This window comes from Nematolebias whitei, chromosome 14 (assembly GCF_014905685.2).
Source record: "Nematolebias whitei isolate Nwh7 chromosome 14, NemWhi1, whole genome shotgun sequence".
In the NCBI taxonomy this organism is placed as follows: domain Eukaryota; kingdom Metazoa; phylum Chordata; class Actinopteri; order Cyprinodontiformes; family Rivulidae; genus Nematolebias; species Nematolebias whitei.
Genome location: NC_056511.1, coordinates 44,576,787 through 44,587,766, shown reverse-complemented (window position 1 = coordinate 44,587,766; position 10,980 = coordinate 44,576,787). Strand labels below are relative to the sequence as shown.

The 10,980-nt window shown below is 41.6% G+C and overlaps 2 protein-coding genes across 2 annotated transcripts; both read right to left on the bottom strand.

Moving 5' to 3' along the window:
* Positions 1–2,169: 2,169 nt before the first annotated feature.
* On the bottom strand, positions 2,170–4,201 carry LOC119420226 (alpha-1-antitrypsin homolog). Its single transcript, XM_037687615.1, has 5 exons — positions 4,176–4,201; positions 3,345–3,960; positions 2,940–3,207; positions 2,729–2,876; positions 2,170–2,635 (listed from the first exon to the last, which is right to left on the bottom strand). Exons 2-5 carry the CDS (start codon positions 3,949–3,951, stop codon positions 2,432–2,434), a joined length of 1,227 nt encoding a protein of 408 aa, XP_037543543.1. The 5' UTR covers positions 3,952–3,960; positions 4,176–4,201; the 3' UTR covers positions 2,170–2,431.
* A 5,577-nt stretch (positions 4,202–9,778) lies between these two features.
* LOC119420225 (alpha-1-antitrypsin homolog) lies at positions 9,779–10,980 on the bottom strand (the record flags this gene model as incomplete). Its single annotated transcript, XM_037687614.1, is given in 4 exon segments — positions 9,779–10,233; positions 10,327–10,474; positions 10,536–10,803; positions 10,946–10,980. Coding segments are annotated over 4 exon segments (651 nt in total). The 3' UTR covers positions 9,779–10,029.

Below are 10,980 nucleotides of genomic sequence, written 5' to 3'. Positions count from 1 at the left end.
TCATGATGCTGCTGATCTGTTTCATGTTGCTGCTGATCTGTTTCATGTTGCTGCGTTCGTTCTCATCTGCTCACACAGACTCATGTTCGTGCTGCTGTTCGGCGTATTGTTTTTGTTCTACTACTATTAGTGCTTAGTGTATATTTGGTTAATGTTTTTCTTGGTTCATATCTTAGATCTTATCACAGTTTTTCCTTTACAATTGATACTTTTGTTGGATGTAACTGGGACCCTGTGTACACAATGGGTTCCACCACATGTGGTCCATAAGACAAATGAAGAAACTCTGACTCTGATACACCAAAGTTACTCATGCTCAGGATGCGAGACTGTGACGAAGCGGAGATTCTTCGCAATCCGCTGGCCTCCCTAGAAGGATAATCTTACTAATTGCTTTGTATAATGTATGTGCGACTTAGTTCGCTGTGGCGACCCCTAACACAAGGAGCAGCCGAAAGAAGAAAAAAGTGAATGTTGTTGTACAGGGCTTGTCACATTGTCTCGTTTGTGTCCGGTTGTGCCCGTGTTGGACTTGCAACCTGTCCAGGGTGTCCACTCCCTCTGACACAGTGACCACTGGATATGGGCACCAGTGACTCCCGTGACCCAAAAAGGAAGCAGCAGCTAAAGATAATGGATTGATGGATGCATTCATTCTCATCTCCCTGCACCAGGCAGCTTTGTGGGTGTTTCTGGCATATTTCTGACATCCCAATGTACAAATTATGCAGAAAGCAGGCTGCAGCATCAAAAGCCTGGTGTGCATTTGGCAAACACACCACCTGCACTTCACCCGGTCAAAGGCCTGCTCACCTCACAAATTCAGGATGATTTGCTGTCTTGCTACCAATATCCTAATTTAGAAATCAGTTGTGTTAAAGTAAAAATTAATCTAAATTATATGCAACATTACATCATCAATGCATTATTTACTATTACTTGTACTACGTGACCACTAATTGATTAACTGCTTGTAAATTACTACAAAGAAACACAAACATTACTATCATTTGTGCCTTCATCCTCCACCAGCATGTTCAGTTCGACTCCTTTCGTAACTTTTCCTCCTGAAGAGCAAGAACAAGAAAGGCTTTTGCTGTGGAGTCCATCTTTTCTCCGACAAGCAGGAAACGAACACGTACAACTTGGAGAGAACGTCCCTCTGGTTTTCCAGTCTTCTGTTCTGAGGTCAATGGAAGGCACCACAAAGCTGCATGAATGTAGGACATCAGCAGTTACAGAGTTATTAAAACTTCCAGACCATAAAGCATTCCAACCTGGTCTAGTCCAACACATTTTACTCAGGAATAACCAGTGTCTCCTACTGGTGTGCATTTGCCAAATAAAGCTTTTTTTTTTTTTTTTAACAAATGTAATTGTGTTAATGTACAGAAACTTTAAACTTTGATTTTTTTCTTCTTTTTAAATCAAAATCTTGCTCGTTTTGATTCCAGAGTTAAAAAACAAATCTGGTTTAATCTTGTCCATTAACCAAGAAAAAGCACTGGTTTATTTCAGATGGTATTAAATTTATTTCAAGGCATGAAAAGCTTTCATCTGTGTTTGGCAGATTTGTTTGATGAATAGTTTGAAAGTGGCGGTCTGATCGAAGTTAATGCTTAATAATCCAGGTAAAAATCCAACAATGTTTAGTCAGGTCATCTGGATAGTTGTGGATTATCACCAGTTTTCCACCATTATGGGGGTGTGCAGCTTGTGGGACTGACTGGCTCCTTGGATTGAAACTTCCCTGGGTTAAAAAATAAATGAACATTGTCAGTTACTTTTAAAATTTCAAGAAAACTTACAGTTAATCCCATCACCTACACTAGTGTCAGATTTATGGGTATAACTGGTTAAACTGAAATGTGGATAATCTTACAACTTAAGCCCCCCCAGTTTTCACTTTCAGCTTTCTAACAGTCATAACCCTTTAAATGCTCAGTTGATTTCTCGCACCATGTTCAAACTTGACAATACTGGGCGTCCTACAGTTCAGACACTGAGCCACTTTCCCCTCTAAGAGCCAATACCTTCTTAAAGGCTTGCTCCACTATTGAGACATCCTGCAATCTGGACAGACTTGTCCAAACAGGAAATACCCACTATAGCACACGGTTTAACCAGTTTCTGCTGGGGAGAAAAAAAATGAACAATCCGTTTGTTTAATGGCAAGTTTTTATTTCAGATTACATGAAGCTTATTTATAAAAAAAAAAAGTACAAGTTTGTGCAAACAGTAGTGTTAGGCCTAAACTGTCAAGAGGACAAGCTACAAGTTTGATCAATTCAGACAGAATGTCATGTCCAATTCCACAAAAATGGGTCCATCTCAATTTGAGTGAAGTCATTCTGTGACGATGGTCAAGCGAAACGAGGTCATAGCTGCAAAAAGTGCAGGGGAAATGACTGCTGCACACTCCTGAGTAGCTTTACGACAGTGTGGGGTTGTTGATCCTGCCCATGAAGATAAAGCTCCTGGTCGAGAGCTCCACGATGAAGACAAAGAAGGGTCTGTTGATTTTTACAGTTTCGGTCAAGCCCTCAAGCGAGCTCATGGCCATGATTTCAATGGTGGTGGCAGCTGCTGCCTCCGTGCCGTTTTCATCCACACTCAGCACAGCCTTGTGGGAGACCTGCAGAGGAACCAGAACACGATCCAGTTAAAGCGAATTATTGAGCTGTAGACGCCACAATACATTTACCCCAAAGGGCATCCTCAGTCATACCTTTGACACTACAAGCTTGACCTCTTCAGATATGCCAGAGAAGTCAGCAGAGTTTTCAAAAGCTCTAGTTATTCCCATTTCCTTTAGAATATCTTCTAGAGAGGCTTCGGCAGAGATTGAAAACTTTGGCATGGAAAGATCAATGCGTCTGTGGAACAGAAAACTATTAATAAGATTTCATTTATGCAACAAGTTGACTAGAATCTCTTACCTTTGAGAAAGAGCGTTTTGCCATTTCATGACAGAGTCCTTGATTCTACTTTCCACAACATCAGCCATTCCCTCATCAGGCAGGACAAGCATCATGGAGGTGCTGCCTTTATAGGGCAGCTGGAGGATAACTGCGTGGTTGACGTAGTCATGATAGGAATCAAAGAATTCAGTCGTCCTCATCATGTCAACCTTAACTTTGGTGTTTTTGTCTACATAAAAGTCATCCTTTGTAGTCAGTCGCTTTTCAAAAGGTTTTAGCCACTGCCCTATAGGAAAGTGGAAATAATGTTATTTTAATGCAACGAGTTCCATTTACAAATCTAGAAAAAATTGTTTACAGTGAAACAAAATTAAAGTTTTAAATGCAGTCCGAGCAGCTGGTTGTCCAACTGTTCATCCTTACCTCTAAAGTAGACCCAGTTGATCAGCACCATAGACGTCTGAGGGTCCAAGCCCTTGACCAGATCCTTGATCTTATCATGGGTTTTAGTGGCAATGTGTTGGTTAATCTGTGCTTCTGCCTTAGCTGGATTTTTAAAGTTTACTTTGAAGATCTCACCCATGAAGTACTGCTGAATATCATTCAAAAAAGCTGGTAAAGGATTGAAGCCAGTGCGTACCGCAACGGAGTTGCCAACTTCCAACTGCACATTCTCCTGGTTGTTGAGAATGTGGAGAGCATACTTGTAGGCTTCATTGACTTGCATCTGGTCCAGGGTGCTGTAGCCCAAGCTTGAAAACAGCTGGGTGTGGGTGTCACCGTGGGCCCCTGCAGACAGCATGGACAGAGCGGTGGAGATGCCCAGCGGTGAATAGAAGACGTTCTTCCCACCAGCAGCCTTGGCTTTCAGACGTCGTTCAAGGGCAATGGCAAATTCAGCATTATGAGGGGAGAGAGCATGCCAGGCCATTTCACCCTGGTGACTTTGTTCAGAGCCATGACTGGGATGTGCCCAAACTACAGCCAGCAGCAGGGCTGCTAAAGCACGACTTGCAGAGGCACGAGACATCTTCAGTGCCTGTCCATGAAAGTAGCAGGTTTAAAGTAGGACTTCACAAACACACAATCCAAATATCTCAAATGCAAATAAGAGGCATCATTTCCTGTTATAGTAATTAAATGTATAGTATACCAAAATTCAGGTCTTCTGAGATTCATATCCAACACCATTTTCTTACACAATCACTTTTAAAATTGCTGACAATATTGTGACCCAGTAAACAAGTTCCCTACCTGTTTGCACACCTCTTTGCAGTGACAACAGAAGGTCATCAGACTTGCCTTTATATACAGGAGCTCACAGCTGACAATAATTAACATCAATCACTCCTCCTTTTCTGTGTTGGCCTGTTGGATCTTATCAGTTGTGATGTAAAAAACACACTCAAAAAAAGGTGGGGGGACTCAGGAACTGTAATAGAACAAAAAAGAAGAAGATATTATTTTGAGGACGAGATTTGGATTAAACAGCACACTGAAAATAATCAATATGTTACAGGCTGTTGTGATCATTGTGGACAATTAGAAAGAATAAAACATATTTTCTTAGAATGCAGTGAATATACAAATGAAAGAGAGGTATAGATGGATTATGTCAACGTTCCGTGTCGCTTCCGGGCATACTGCGCATGTCGGTCACAGAAAGAAACAGCGATCATGTCTCGTTGCGCTGTAGGTTGCACCAACCATTTTGATGAAAACAAGAAAACATGCAAGTTTTACAGAATTCCTTCAACTCGCACCCCTTTCAAGGCTAACAGGAGACGTCTTTGGTTGCAAGCCGTCAGAAGAAGCGATTGGAACGAGCAGAGGATTAAAAATGCAACAATCTTCAGCGTAAGGGCTGCTAACGAGCATCTCTGGTTATTAGTCCCATTAACAAAAATATGAACAATTGATCACTCAAAGACGAGTGTACCTAGTTTACAAGCTAAGATATCATAGTTCAGTGATGCTGAGCGGAGTTGATAATCATTTGTTTATTTTTATTTAGAAATGTATTCATGCCATTAAACACAAAATAACTATATACAATAAAAAACAAAAAATATAATAACATGAAAGGCAGAAGAAGAAGAATAAGATATCTGCCCCTTTATTCCCAGAATATATTCAAACAAAGTAATTTACAAAAAAACAAAGCTAAATAAAAACTACATCAACTCAAACAACAATTTGTACAGATGCACATTATACTTTACCATATTCCTTCAGAAAACTAACTTTTAATATTTCCTCAAATATGTACAACGATCTGGCAGTTTTAACATCATCCTTCAGACCAGTCCTGTTCCCTGAATTATAGTGGGCCGCTCCTTCAAACTGGTACGAAACCAGCGCTTCACAAACATCTATCTCCTTGACATAATAACTCTCCCTTTTAACTAAATTCACTTGGATATTAGACGGTAGTATGTTTCTGTGAGCCTTATACATAAACAGTAAAATATTATAATCAACAAAGTTATATAATTTGAATATCTTCAGCTGATAAAACTATTTGATGGATGGCTATAATCTTTTCTAGTGATAATTCTTACAGCTCTTTTCTGTAAAATAAAAATAATGTTTGTAATAGTTTCACATGCTTTATCCCAGAATTCAATGCAGTAAATTAAGTGTGGGACAATTATTGCATTATACAACATAAACAGTGTTTTATCTTTGAGTAACTCCCTTACTTTGTACAGTACTGCAATAAATTTAGCTATTTTTGTTCTTAAATTATTTATGTGAGGTTTCCATGTCAGCTTTTCATCAGTGACACACAGAGTCTTGTGGTTACTGTTGAAAGTTGTGTGCTAACACATGCTACGTCAGTTAGCGCTGGCCATCCGTGCGCTGTTTCATTAGCGTCAGTCACTGGAATACACTTTGTTTGTTCAGGACTGGACTCTGAAGACTTCGACAGTCCTGACTTTGTCACGTCCATCTTCTCCTACTCTACAAAGTCCGGCAAAGACAGCAATGGAAAATTGGATTGGTAAATAGAGGATTAATGACTTGAACTGAGGCTGTAACAAACCTGTGTTTAACAAAGTGATGCTTTCCTGCTCTACCTAATGATTGCTCTCTTCTGTGTCTCAGCTACAAGAGACAAAGATGAAGGGAGGACACCCCCAGATGTCCAAGCAATGGACCATACTGTCCATCCTCATGAAAACTGCGTTTAGGGCTCACCAATAAAGATATTACATTCAGATTTAATGTTACTGAATGTGACATTTCTAACATTTTGAGAAGTTGTCTCCTGTTATGTCTCAGACTTTGAAACATCTAATCTATTAGAGGACAGAGTAACTGTGTGTGCAGCGTTAACAAACATTTGGGACTGTACAGTCACTAGACAAAAAACTGTAAATATCTTGTTCAAGTATTCAAGAGTTAAAGATACATCAACAACTTTTTATTTCTTGTTTGTACATAAGTAATGTCATTAAAAGGTAACAACAAAAAAAGTTGGTTTTTTTTAAACGTGCACACAGTGATTTGATGTAAAAAGTTAAAACTGAATGTTAACAGGAAAAGTTACAATAAATGATGTGTGTCAAAGTGGATTGCTTTTAGCTTCTTTCTTTTACAATTTTACTTTGTATGAATAACTGTTCATGTATGTGGAGGACTGTGTTCATCATTTGATCATCTCTGGCTGCACCAGTGGATCCTGCTGGCTCCAAATCACAAAGTCACAGGACTGGACGCCACACGCTGTGAAGCTGAACTTCATAACAGTATTCATGGTTCTTCTTGAGATGTAATGAGCAGCAACTAGTCACCTTTTCAACATCCTGTAATAAAATGTATAAAAAAATAAAATAAATAAAAATAACGCACACAGAGGCAGGTCTGACCGTTTTCAATGTGCATTTCTCAGTAAAACGAGTCCACATAATCTGTCAGGGTTGTGTGACAATTAACAAATGAACCTGGTCTTGTGGGGGGGGGGGGTTTTTTTACTGTTTTGTGGTTTTTTTTTTTTGTGTGTGTGATTTTTTTTTTTTATCGCTGAGTGAAAAATGTATTTTTTTTTTTTCCGATGGCCTCCCTTCTCCCCTTACAGCCATCCTCTCCACACCATTATTATGAAATATTTATTATAGTGACTATCTAGTGTATTATTATTATTTTTTTTTTTTATAGGATAGAAAGAAAGAAAAGACAAAGTAAGACTCCAAAATATAAGAGATATACACAAAGAGAGCACACGGCAAAACACCCGGCCACTGTCTGTTCACCTGCAAAGAACATGACAAAACACAGCAACAAAATACATATGTATAAAGAACTTAAAATATTCATGGCTTTGCAGTAAGTTTCCATAAATATATATACCCATACCTACGCCTATATACATACATACATACACATGAATATACACTCACATACATATCTATATATCTACATATAAAGCCTAAATAAGCATCCCTGCTTCTATTTGTGTGTGGTTGTGAGCATGCATAAGTGTATAAGGCTTCTCTAATAGAACATTTATTAGTAACTGTGAAGCAGCAGAGACCCGACCGCCAAGACCAGAGGCAGACGAAAAAGGGGGGACCAGAGCCCAAGACACCAGGAGGGACCCCGACCGCGGAGCCCCCAGAGCCACCCACACAGGACGAACCACTCACCCACCCCCCAGAACGGACCACAGGGGAGAACCGGAAGATCCCCACCAGCAACCACATACAGTGACCCCCCGGGGCCAACAGCGACAAGCTCATAGGCCTCCGTTGGCACCCGCCGCACCGATGTAGGTCCAGGTCCAGGCACTGAGGCCCGGGCACCGAGGACTCACACCACCCAGGCCAAGGCCTGACAGGGCCAGAGGACCCGAGCCCCACCAGGCAGACACCAGGCCGAGCCGACACACGCCCAAGCGCCCAGCCCCCAACACCAAGGGCCCCAAGCGCGCCGGCAGGCAAGGGCACACCCCACCAGGGGGCCGCGCGATAGGGGCGCGATGCCAAGCACCCCCAGTTGTATCAAAGAGGGGGCAGTCCGAGTCTCGGCCTAACAAATACCCATTCATACACAGACACAATCACACAATCCCAACCTCAGTCTCACATTCACTCACTCAAAGACATACAATAACGATACATTTCATTCTTATTCCCGATACGCACTCTATACCCCCCAGGTCCAAGACATGTACCCGCCCTCTGCAGCCCATGCCCAAACCCAGGAGGTAAACCCATTCATTCTTGAGCGGAGAAGAGCCAATACCCCAGACCCGGCCCAGGCCATGCCCCGCCGACAGGACACCCCCCCACCATGAAGAGGACACGCCACCGACCACCCCCACACACCGCCAACAACCAAGCACGCACCCCCAGCCGCCCGCCAGGCCCCGGCAGCCACCCCGGCCAGCGGGCCAACCATGGCACCCAAGAGCCAAGCTCAGGGGGTCCAAACAACCCCAGGGAGAGCACAGCGCCAGCACCGCCCACGGCAACCCCCTAGACCCTGAACCCCCACATAGTCCTGGGCCACTCCAGAACCTTGATATGCTTCTTACAGAGCCACTCCTTGGTTCTCCTGGCTGTGAGCTTCAGGTCATTGTCATGTTTGAAGACCCAGCCTTGACCCATCTTCAATGCTCTGAGGGAAGGAGGTTGTTCCCCAGAATCTCTCAACACATGGCCCCGGTCATCCTCTCCTTTCTTAGGATCATTGATACTCCACGAGGTGAGATCTTGCATGGAGCCCCAGTCTGAGGGAGATTGACAGTCGTGTTTAGCTTCTTCCATTTTCTAATAATTGCTCCAACAGTTGATCTTTTTTCACTCATGTTCTGAGGTCAATGGAAGGCACCACAAAGCTGTATAAATGTAGGACATCAGCAGTTACGAGTTATTAAAACTTCCAGACCAGACCACAAAGCATTCCAACCTGGTCGTGTCCAACACATTTTACTCAGGAATAACCAGTGTCTCCTACTGGTGTGCATTTGCCAAAATTATTTTTTTTTTTACTACAAATGTAATTGTGTCAATATACAGAAACTAAACTTTGATTTTCTTTTTAAATTAAAATCTTACTCGTTTTGATTACAGCTTTAAAAACCAAAACAAATCTGGTTTAATCTTGTCCATTAAAAACCAAGAAAAAGCACTGGTTTTTTTTTTTAGATTGCGTTAAATTTATTTCAAGGCATGAAAAGCTTTCATCTGTGTTTGATGAAGATCATCTGTGTTTGATGAAGATCATCTGTGTTTGATGAAGACTTTAGTTTGAAAGTGGCGGTCTGATCGAAGTTCATGCTGAATAATCCAGGTAAAAATCCAACAATGTTCAGTCAGGTCATCTGGATAGTTGTGGATTATCAGTTTTCCACCATTATGGGGGTGTGCTGCTTGTGGGACTGACTGGCTCCTTGGATTGAAGTCGTTTAAGGACGAAATTTCCCTGGGTAAAAATTTCTGAACTTTGTCAGTTACTTTTAAAATGTCAATACTTTTTTTAAAGTTAATCTGAACACCTAAGCTAGTGTCAGATTTATGGGTATAGCGGGTTTAAATGAAATGTCTACATTAAGTTTAGCCCCCCCCAGTTTTCACTTTCAGCTTTCTAACAGTCGTAACTCTTTAAAATGCTCAGTTGATTTCTCGCACCATGTTCAAACTTGACACAATACTGGGCCTCCTACAGTTCAGACGCTGAGCCATTTTACCCTCTAAGAGCCAATACCTCCCTTAAAGGCTTGCTCCACTTCATTTCACATTCTGCAATCTGGACAGACTTCCAAACAGGAAATACCCACCATAGCACACATGGTTTAACCAGTTTCAGCTGGGGAGAAGATCTAAAAACAATCCGTTTGTTTAATGGCAAGTTTTTATTTTAGATTACATCAAGCTTATTTATAAAAATAAAAGTACAAGTTTGTGCAAACAGCAGTGTCAGGCCTAAACTGTCGAGAACAAGCTACAAGTTTCATCAATTCAGACAGAATGTCATGTCCAATTCCACAAAAATGGGTCCATCTCAATTTGAGTGAAGTCATTCTGTGACGATGGTCAAGTGAAACGAGGTCATAGCTGCAAAAAGTGCAGGGGAAATGACTGCTGCACACTCCTGAGTAGCTTTACGACAGTGTGGGGTTGTTGATCCTGCCCATGAAAATAAAGCTCCTGGTCGAGAGCTCCACGATGAAGACAAAGAAGGGTCTGTTGATTTTTACAGTTTCGGTCAAGCCCTCAAGCGAGCTCATGGCCATGATTTCAATGGTGGTGGCAGCTGCTGCCTCCGTGCCGTTTTCATCCACACTCAGCACAGCCTTGTGGGAGACCTGCAGAGGAACCAGAAGACGATCCAGTTAAAGCGAATTATTGAACTGTAGACGCCACAATACATTTACCCCAAAGGGCATCCTCAGTCATACCTTTGACACTACAAGCTTGACCTCTTCAGATATGCCAGAGAAGTCAGCAGAGTTTTCAAAAGCTCTAGTTATTCCCATTTCCTTTAGAATATCTTCTAGAGAGGCTTCGGCAGAGATTGAAAACTTTGGCATGGAAAGATCAATGCGTCTGGAACAGAAGACTATTAATACGATTTCATTTATGCCACAAGTTGACTAGAATCTCTTACCTTTGAGAAAGAGCGGTTTGCCATTTCATGACAGAGTCCTTGATTCTACTTTCCACAACATCAGCCATTCCCTCATCAGGCAGGACAAGCATCATGGAGGTGCTGCCTTTATAGGGCAGCTGGAGGATAACTGCATGGTTGACGTAGTCATGATAGGAATCAAAGAATTCAGTCGTCCTCATCATGTCAACCTTAACTTTGGTGTTTTGGTCTACATAAAAGTCATCCTTTGTAGTCAGTCGCTTTTCAAAAGGTTTTAGCCACTGCCCTATAGGAAAGTGGAAATATTGTTAATTTTTAATGTAAGGAGTTCCATTTACAAATCTAGAAAAAAAAAATTGTTTACAGTGAAACAAAATTAAAGTTTTAAATGCAGTCCGAGCAGTTGGTTGTCCACAGTTCATCCTTACCTCTAAAGTAGACCCAGTTGATCAGCACCATAGAC